Consider the following 10,858-nt stretch of genomic DNA (forward strand, 5'->3'; position numbering starts at 1 on the left):
GGGACAGAGAACCTACAAACCAATCAAACCTAAACTGGTGTGACTCTAGTCACACGGGCTCCGATGCCTAAGTTAGCAAGAAAAGTAGATGGATAATAGAATTAGAATGTAGAGAGTAGGGTGTTTTTTTTGCATACCTCTAGGGTTTGGCTCCCCCTTCCATTTATAGAAGTCGAGTTCTAATTCCTTTAGGGTTTACCCCAGTCGAATCCTCACACATCTCAATATTCGGGCCCGCTTATTCGTTGTGGGATTCAGGTCGAATCGAGATTAAGGCGGGACACTTCGAGTGGGACTGCGAAACAGTCGGGATGAACCGCTATAGTTCTCGGTCGGGGGGTTGGAAACTGCTTGGCACCGAGGAGGCCTCGATGTCGAGGCATGGTCGGCACTGAGCAGACCACTGGTCGGCACTGAGCAGACCACTGGTCGGCCAGGGGCCAACCCAAGTCGTCAGGTGCCAGCCCTCCTTTCCTGGTTCGTGCTTTCTCTCGGGTTTCCTTCGGCCCCCGTCGCTTGGTCTCTTCTTTTTTTATCTCCCCATAACATATACATGTAGAAACATGTATAGGTTGACATGTTGGAAAATTAGCTTTTCTTTGTTAAATTCCTGATCTTAGCCTAGGAAACAAGGAAGGATATCCATTCAAATTCAAAATAAAGCAATTTCTAGTACGTTGTTGTTTTACAATGACGATAAACACGGCACAGGAACAAACTATACCACATGCTTGCATATATTTACTAAAGCATGTTTTCTCTCATGTATAATCATATACATTGATATGAATCTCCAACATACACGAAACAAATACAAGTCCGATGCAAGTTAGCTCAATTCTCTTCTATTTCAAAGTCAAGTCGAACATTTTTCAATCTCATAAAAAAAATTAAAAGAAGTCAAAATTAGGTCAAAACTATTAAATTTAGATTTATGGATGAGAATGTGATTTTTTGTTTGTGAAAACTATTGAAACTATTAAATCAAGGCTTTTTGTTTGTTTGTCTTTTAATTTGTGGCAAGTTATGTCTTTACATTTGCAAGTATTTTCGTTTCTTATAAGTCATTGAGTCTTTTTTTTTCACAAAGGAAGTTACAAATCTTTTAGTTTGATAGCCTAGCTAGTTATAAGATGTTACATTTACTTTAGGACTCTTCATATGGTTGATAGATTGACTATATAAATCATTAAACTTGCCATTTATAGTCAGATTTGGAAATCTGAAGATGTAATAAATATGAGTATTTAAGCTTTTCTTTTTGCCAATATACTTTACAATCTTGTGACAGTTTGCATGTTTACAATCATTCAAGTTAGACTTGATCTATCTTGCTTGTCGAGTGGTTTTAAACCTCAATCAAGGAATAATTTTTCTTGTCTTGAGTATTTCATCAACAAGATAATCTATTCAAACTCATTTCTTTGATTGAAATCAAATCGTATTTGGGGTTTTAGCATTTGTGATGATCTAGGGGTTTGCATAACCACAAGGGTTTTGAGATCCAATTGGCTAGGATTTGTATGCCCTAAAACCTCGTAATTAGTAGATATTTTATTATTTATTGAAAAAATAATTATTTGATTAGTTTGATTGTATGCAATATTTATTATACATTTTTATGAAGATTGAAGATTATATCGTAAACTTGAATAGTATGTAGTTGACATATAGTAGGATCGTATTCAAGTTATAACCTAAAGTGTCTATAATATATGGATAAGATTAGTGTCCTATTCTGGTAACACTATTGATACAACTTTTTAAATGTTATAGATAATTTTATCGAAATTATTTATGTGAAGACATGTGAATGATGGTATCATATATAATGAGTTTGCATAAGACGTGATCGCAAAATATTTAATCTTTCTTTGTAAATCTCTTAAAAGATAAAATAAATATTTCACAGGATGATCATATGTGACTTGATCTTAATTCTAAGTGATTTATGAACTTCTATTTGTGGGAGGAAATGTCATTTGTTTAACATGGGTTAGAGTGGCTTTTTCAATAAGCCTACTATTTTGGGACGTGACTAAACAGGGAGTTGGGAACATAATCTCACAAGATGGAATTTACTCCTTCCTATACAGGGTAAGTAGATTTCTTTTTTTTTTTCTTTGAGGAAAATAGGATAAGTAGGTTAGTAGTTCTAAGTGTTGATTTAGGGACTTGAACAATGAGACTTCACTCTCTCACTAGTCCGAGAGGGACTTAGTCTATAGGTTGACCATAAATAGATTGTTCATTAGAGGATCTGTGATACTTAACGTATAAGATGTGATTACAAGAGTAAAACGAGTTTTTGACCTAGCTATAATTTCGAACAATTCTTGAAGGGTCGACTTGCATATAGTGATTATATCCATACACATAACATGTGTGCAGTGCATAAGAGTTCAACACTAAATTTATTGTGAAGCAATCTTGGGTTAATGAATGAAAATTAATTTATTTTGTATCATTGGATAAGGTCCCCTTGCTAGCTCAAATATTAATGGACCAATTATGTTGAAATAAATTTGAAATTGAAATTTTCAAATCCATATTTAATGTATGCAAATATGGATTTGAAAGGAAATAATGAGTTAATATGTTTGATACATTAAAAGGAAAATTTATATTTTATTAATATATAAGATATACTAAGAAAATATTTATTTTAACGAGATTCAAATAATATAAAATTTTAATATTTGAGATATTAAGATATTATTTGACTAAAGATTTATATCCTATTTGGTACCTAAAAATATATTTTATTAATATATAAGATATACTAATAAAATAATTATTTGAATAAGACTCAAATAATATAAAATTGTGTTAACATGAATATAACTCAGCGGTAATTGATACTTACTCCTTTCCTTGACATCAAAGTTCGAATTAAATTTTAATATCTGAAATATTAAAAGATTTTATTTGGTTAAGGATACTACCTAATTAATAAATGTATTTGAAACATTAAAAAGAAAAATTATTATTTTATTAATATATAAGATATACTAATAAAATACTTATTTGAGTGAAAATAAAATAATATAAAACTTTAATATACGAGATATTAAAACATTCTATCCTTAGCTTCTACAAATAAAAATCTAGATAAGTCAAATAGGCACACTTTGTAAGAGAATTCTCTCTAACTTATTCTCCAGTCCTAAAGAAAAAACTTTCCTTGGTTTCTTTCAAGGGGACTCCCACCAAGGTTGGTCCATTGTTTGAGACTTTGAGTAATAGTAAAGAAGGTCTAGTGGAGCATCAATTGATAGGATTCTATACAAAGACATCAATTGACACATGACAGACGATAATTCACCTCGGACACTTACAATTGACATAAAATTAAAGTAATCACACAAAATAACAAATTTGGGTTAAAAGTTTTAAAATCCCAAAAAAGAAAAGTCAAAAGTAAACTTAAATGGATGGCAAAAAAGGCAGCAAGTTCCCGGAAGGGCGTCTAAGCAAAAAAGTGGTGGCAGTTCATAGCTTCCATTTCCCTTCCTCCTCACTTGGAACTTGAAAGTAAAGCCCTTCCCCGGTCACCCATTCCCTTCCAAAATATTTTATACCAAAAATCCTTCATTTCCATTCCCCCATTTGATTAAGACTCTCAAATTCAAGGTCAAAAAGTATATACAATACATATTGTGTACATGGAGGAATCATCCACCTTGGATGGGCCCCGCTCTTCAATCAACGGCCCTGATTCACTTCCCTCACCCTCTGAAAGTCCTCGCAGCCCGCTGCTTCTTCTCCTCATAAATCCATTATAACCCATTTCCAGTTTCGCCTCTCTCTCTAGAGATTTGGGAGCAGCCATCGTTGAGTGAGGAGGTTGATTTGATTGAAGAGGGTCTGAGCAAGAAATCGCGAATCGGTGAATTTCCCTGATTATCTTCTTAATTGGATTTTGTTTCTGTTTGGCTATTTTTTCAGTTTATGGGTGTTTGTTTCTGTTCTTCGTCTTGTATTGATTGATTAGAGAGTTTCTGTTTGCTGCAATTTGGAGACTATGATGGGTTTCTGGTCTGATTGGAAGAGGAGGGTTTGATTTTTGAACCTTAATCTGGAGAGTGAGATTTGTGTTCTTGATTTAGATTTCTTAAAGTGGACTTCTATGGTGAATCAATAGAATGAAGGGGATTAATGGAAGATTTTGAGAGGAGGAACATGACTTAATTTAGGGATTTAAGTATGAGATGGGATGTTCTGATTTTTCCTCTTTTTTTGGAAAAGTTGACTTTCTTTCTGATCAGTTCATTCTTTTTTTTTTTTCCTCCCATTTTTCTTTGTGATGAATGTACATGAACATTTCCACTTTTTGAAAACCCTTTTGAAATCTTAGTCAAATCTTAAAGTACAAATATCTGTTTCTGAAAACTATTTTTTTTCTTAGTTTTCAGAATTTAGACAGAATCTGAAAAGTGTTTTTGAAACTCTTAGAAAACTAAGAAAAAGGAAAAAGGAAAAACGTGATCAACTGAATTTTACTGAGTTGGAGAATTTGTTTGAAACTTGTTGCAGATCCAAGTTAAAGAGAACTGAATCTTTGTGGCACAGAAAAAGTTTTGAAGATGGATCCTGAAGATAGTTTGTGTAGCTCTGAAGTTTGGACAAAATCTTCATCTTTCTCTAATATTAGTACCCAGCAACCTGCACAGAAATGGGTAGATACTTCCATTTTAGACTATGCTATGGATCAACCTTTCCAAGAATTCGATGAACCGACCGAGTCGAAGACTTCTCTAACCTGTAACCCAACTCAGCAGATTGATATCCCGGATAAAGATAGTGATCAGATAAATGCAGCACTTCTAGCCAGTAAAATTCAAGATTGGGACCCGAGAGTGATGCTAAATAATCTTTCTTTCCTTGAGCAGAAGATTCATCAGCTTCAGGAACTCGTGCACTTGATCGTTGGCCGGAGGAGTCAAGCTTTGGCGAGGCCCGATGAACTAGTGGTTCAGCAACAGCAGCTGATAACAGCAGATCTAACTTCAATTATTGTTCAGCTAATCTCAACAGCAGGGAGTCTTCTGCCTTCAGTAAAGCATAACTTGTCTGCAGCTGTTCCTCCAGTTGGGCAGCTGGAGCAGCTCGACAGGGTTCTTTTCGCGTCCGGAGCCGGGTCTAGTGGTGTTGTTCAGTCACAACATGATGATGGAACTAAATTCCCTGAGCTCCCAACCCAAATCGACGAAAGTAGCAAGTGCGGAAAGGAACAGAACATGACCATGGAAGAGCATGAATTGAAGGATGAAGAAGATGTGGATGAAAGCGAGAACCTCCCGCCCGGTTCGTACGAAATACTACAGCTAGAGAAAGAAGAGATCCTTGCACCACACACCCACTTTTGCGCAATTTGCGGAAAAGGGTTCAAGAGGGATGCAAATTTACGAATGCACATGAGGGGCCACGGCGACGAGTACAAAACTGCAGCTGCTCTTGCAAAGCCAAACAAAGAACCGAGTACCGAAACTGTGCTGATCAAGAGGTATTCCTGCCCCTTCACCGGGTGCAAACGGAACAAGGATCATAAGAAGTTCCAGCCTCTGAAAACTATTCTGTGTGTTAAAAACCATTACAAGAGAACTCACTGTGACAAAAGCTTCACTTGCAGCAAATGCAACTCCAAGAAATTCTCAGTAATTGCTGATCTCAAAACACATGAGAAGCACTGTGGGAAAGATAAATGGCTCTGTTCTTGTGGGACAACTTTCTCTAGGAAAGACAAGCTTTTTGGACATATTGCTCTCTTCCAAGGCCACACTCCTGCAATTCCGCTCGACGAGTCAAAGGGAACGGTCGGGCCGTGCGATCGAGGAGAACGCTACGAAGCGATGAATAAGCACGGGAGTATAAATTTCAGTTTTGGGTCGGGTGGAAGCTCAGTTGAAAACATTGCAGATGCAAAAGGTGTTGATGATCCTCTTGGTTATTTCTCGCCTCTGAACTTTGATTCGTGTAATTTCGGTGGCTTTCACGAGTTTCCTCGACCGCCATTTGAGAACACAGAGAATGCGTTTTCGTTTCTTATCCCGGCATCTAGCAATTACAACCAAAAATCTGGTGCAGAGTCGAGCTCTAATAACCTTGAATGAAAGATGTTTATTCAGTCTCTTGGCTTTCTGTAAAATTGCAATATAATGTACTTTGTTAACTTCTTCAGCTCCTAAGTGAATTATTTTGCTCAACTGCTCATGTCTCCATTATTTTCATTGTGCCATAATAAGAAAATATTGTTTAAATATTCATTATATCATGTGTAAATACGAGTCCATTTATTCTTGTATTTTCAACTTTCATTCCACACAAATTCTGTGCCCAACAAAAATCTTGTGATGAAAAGTCATGACTATATTTTTAAAAAATAAAATATATTGAGTATGATGCATCATGAAATTGTATAAAAATAAAAATAAAAAAGAACCAAAATGGTGTAACTTTTTTTAAAATATTGCTGGAAAAATACCTAATTGAAAATGGACAAAAGTTAAAAATACGCCAACAATAATCGACCAAAATTAATATTATTTAGACCTATCCAAATATTATTATTATAATTATATAACCTTTTGTTCTTAAACTTTCATTTGTATTTATTTAAGCTTTTCTTAAAACTTTCCACTCGTTTTATTTTTGTACCTCATTTTTGGTTGTTTTGTTTTAGTCATTCAAATTTCACATGTTCTGATTTATTCAATAAGTTTTTTTGGTAAAAAAAAATTTTTAGTCATTATTGTTGATTTTTCGTTAGTTATTTAATATAAATTTGTTTACATAGACACCTACTTTTATACCGACTAAAAATAAAAATGATTTTTATGAAAAACTCAAGAACTAAAGAAATTTTGGAAGTTGGATCAAAATATAAAGTCTCTAGTTCACAAATATTTGATAGTATTCACCACATTCACATTTGTTAAACATGTTCAATGTATATAAGTAAAACATACCGACTCAAATAAAAATAAGTGGTTGAAGCATTAATAACTTTTATTCAAATTTGTATTGAAAAAAAAAACTTTTATTCAAACTTGTTGGTTCGATGATTTTAATTACATATATATTTTTCTCAAACAAGAAACACACTTAATGATATAGTCATAATTAGTCCAGAGCTCTAACAGTCGACTTAATTACATCAACAAAGAGGAGGATCGAGAGGAGGTGTCCTATAAAAACACGAAGCTCCATGGGACTTATAAGTAAACTTTGACAATTTTGAATAACCAAGAAGATCCAACAAGATCCAAAGGAAAATGGAGCTTGAAGATGAACCAAGAAAACAACAATGCCTAAAGGATTTGGCAACCACAAGTTCATGGCCTCCAAACCGCGCACCAAATGTGGCCGCTAGCCTCACAGCACGCCTTGTATCATGATCATACATTTTTCGACCGCGTGGCACCATGATCTAAGCTCGATCATGGTCAATTACCTTAAAGGAAAATCTAATCCCGACATATTTTCACGTCCTTTGTGGCTTCGTCGGACCTTTGGCGAGGTTCTTTATTCCTCGACTGAACTTCATTGAATTCAAAACTTTGCTTGTCTCAACAATGCACGGCAGATACGTGTATTTTAACTCTTTTGTGACTCTAACCAATTTGCCTCTACTGTCAAGCCTCTCGGCTCAACCTTGCCTCTAAACTAAGCCAAGGTCCTCCAAACTCGATGTCACAACTCAATTCCAACCATCTTGCTTCTCGACCATTCAGTCGTCCCGCTTCTAACTGAGCCGAGGATTTATCCGGATGAGTTTTGCTACTTACCAGGCTAAGACTAGCTTTTTCTCACTTACTCGGTGCCCATCGGTAATTTAAGATGCCACCCTAAGCCTTCGGATGTCAATGGGCTTCGCTGCTCGCTCAGGCATGCTTACCGATAACCAACCTATGAGTTTATACTTATGATCGAGGCCTTCCAATCATCCATCCATTCGAACACTATCGAGGCATGACGACTCTCATGCCAATACCATCTCATTTGAGCATACCATCTCGCACAACAACCTTATGGTACAACCTTCGACCCATGGGATGAGGCGTAATGTTAGCACACTCGTGCCACTTGACACTGTCCTTGAAATTCCCATTTTTTAGCAAGACACCCAAGACCTTAGTCTTGCAATGTTCGCCCATGCCATGATACACGTATGTGCCATAGGGTAACTCACTTAGGCCACAGGGCCCAAGGCTCATGGGTGGTGGAGAGTTGATACCATGCCTCCCCCTATGGGTACATTCTCAGGCAATCTTCATTTGGCAGACTTGTACGTACAAAGTGACGAGGAGTCATTCACCAGCGTAGAACTCATGTTCGAACTCCGACTGACGCAAAACTTGGCATGCTTGCATATCCCACTAATAGCATCTAACTTTAAAGCCGCTTGTCCAAACTTTCGACGAAGTCCTAACTTTTGAGGCATGGCTTGAGGCCTCAACTAGTCTCACAAAGCTTGTCACTAACATCACAGATGCTATCATCACTTCCAATCTTGTTTGCGCCTTAGCTAGGCTTTCTTACGGACATCCTCTTGGTGTGTTGTGAGATGTACCATCCTTCTTGGTCTCATCACAACACTTCTTTCTCGACCTTCAGTATCGTCTGATGATCGACACGTGTATCGCCACCACTTGTCCACTTTGTGGGGAGTCACAACCTACTCTCTTTTAGTATGGTTGTGACATCCCCACTTAAATTGCCATCATTCTCAATGATATACTCGTGTCGTGGGGTTCAATCTGAACATGGCAGTTCGATTGTAACACGAACCCACTTAAACTCGGCATTGTTCCGATGACGACCCGGAACTTGGACTGTTGCTAATTGACCCATTGAAAAACACTTGTGCATCATAACAAGTATGGAAATGCATACTAACAATGAGCTATCCTACCCATAAACCTTCTTGCAACCAACTTTAGGACTTGGCCTCATATCCGTAACATCGTCACGGCAAATGCACAATGCCTGTGGGCTATCCCACTCGTGGACTTTCACGCACCGAACTTTAGGACTTGGCCTGAGAGTCACCTCATAGAACATGGAAACGGCTTTACATCCTCTTAACTTAGCTACACAGACAAACATCCCCCACCACACGTGCAAACCTGCCCAACAACACAATTGGTGAACTTCAGTCCTATTACACACATAATGTGCACCCCTCTTAGGTGAGGCTCGCCAAGCCTACCACTGAACGACTTACAGTGGTACCAACCAAACCAAAGCAAGATACAATAGCTTCTCACACAGTCCACTCAACTGTTGGGGCTCTCCTTTGGCCAACTCTCTCACTCATGCCACCTGTTGTAGCAAACACGTTAATGCCACCTGTTATGGCAAATATGCTACAACGACGTGTTGGGATAATGGAGCCAAAACAGGAAACCCATGTCCTATGAAGAAAAGAAATATAATTTTGTTTTTCATATAAGGATTAGGATATTTGGCCTCCTATAAATAGAGCATTTTTGTTTAGGTTTTGTTTATGTGTTGTTGCACATCAAAGTGGCGGCTGAATGTGTAGGTGCACGAATTTTCAGAGGGCAACGACAGTGGTATTTGGCAGAGTTGCAGAGGTGATATCCCAGGGTTGTAAAGCGTCATCGGCAACCTATTCTCGTGGGTATTTGGTGAGGTTTTTCATTCCTGTTTCCTAGAATTCTATTGTTGTAGTTCCCAGAAGGTAGGTGACTTTTGTCGAGACTTCTAGATTTGAGAGATTATTGTATTTGCCTATTGTATTATCTCAAAATCATTGTAGAACCCGTTGTCGCAGAAGACTGGACGTAACTCATAGTTTGGGTGAACCAATATAAATCTCTTATGTCTTTTACTGAGATTTCCCCATATTTCTTTTATTATGTGATTGACTTAGTTTTCACTGAAGAATTGTGGAATGGGAAAATATTCTTTATAAGTAATTTTCCCAACACGATGCTTCTCGGTCTGCAACTTTCCACGCAAACAATCTTGCCAGGATGACGCTCCTTTACTCGAGCAAACATTGGCCTCTGCAACATCTCTACGTCGACGTTGTCTTCTTTAAGCTTGTCATACAACCCAGCCTATTCTCTTGAGCACACCTACAGGCGTATTACCCTAAAATATATCAACTTAAGGGACATACGTGCTCATGTCTCGAGCATGAATTAGGGGCAAACACTTATTCTCTCGTGTTACTTCCCTTCTCTAAACTGGCTCTCAACTTAGCTAAACTGTCCACCACCTGTGGACTTGCTTGATGTGTCTCTTGAACTTGATCGATTCATATCTCATTGATCCCCCAGCTTTTCTGCAGCATCCACTGGCATTATCCCTTTGACGGTAATGATTCTTTCGAAGACACCCTACTTGGTTCACCTTCGGATCAACTCTTACCCAATAGAACACCAAGGCACTCAAAAAATGAGCTTGGTTCTTGCTTTCTGGATGGGTTGGACTCTCCCCTATCGAATGTCAAATAGAAGGCACTATTGAGTCACAAGGAGTCTGGCTTCACCCACTCTATCTTACCTCTAATACTGACTGACACAGCTAGCCTGCCAAATTGCCACTCTTGACGCACTTGCAAAGTCTTCACTTCTGCATTTCGGTTGTCTATTTGTCCGACTTGATGCACAAAGTGTGGCTTTGATACCAAATCCACACTTCATTGTCAACATACTTTTTTCGACACCGCAGCGCCATGATCTAAGATCGATCATGGCTAGCCTTAAGAGGAACTTTAGCCCCAACATACTTTTCGAGCCCTTTGTGGCTTCTTCGAACCTTAGGCGAGGTTCTTTCTTCTTCTACTGAGCTTCATTGCATGCGAAACTTTGATTGTCTCAGCAAT

At 37.7% G+C, this 10,858-nt stretch overlaps 1 protein-coding gene across 1 annotated transcript; it reads left to right on the forward strand.

Annotated features, from left to right (window-relative positions):
- Nucleotides 1–3,614: 3,614 nt before the first annotated feature.
- On the forward strand, nucleotides 3,615–6,206 carry STOP1 (C2H2 and C2HC zinc fingers superfamily protein). Its single transcript, XM_022279752.2, has 2 exons — nucleotides 3,615–3,889; nucleotides 4,537–6,206. Exon 2 carries the CDS (start codon nucleotides 4,587–4,589, stop codon nucleotides 6,111–6,113), a length of 1,527 nt encoding a protein of 508 aa, XP_022135444.1. The 5' UTR covers nucleotides 3,615–3,889; nucleotides 4,537–4,586; the 3' UTR covers nucleotides 6,114–6,206.
- Nucleotides 6,207–10,858: the final 4,652 nt, after the last annotated feature.

The sequence above is a fragment of the Momordica charantia genome (assembly GCF_013281855.1).
Source record: "Momordica charantia cultivar OHB3-1 chromosome 11 unlocalized genomic scaffold, Mcharantia_2.0 BLBB01000011.1, whole genome shotgun sequence".
Taxonomy (NCBI): Eukaryota; Viridiplantae; Streptophyta; class Magnoliopsida; order Cucurbitales; family Cucurbitaceae; genus Momordica; species Momordica charantia.

Coding starts and splice junctions, on each gene's coding strand:
- STOP1 (XM_022279752.2), top strand. CDS start 4,587: ATGGATCCTGAAGATAGTTTGTGTAGCTCTGAAGTTTGGACAAAATCT.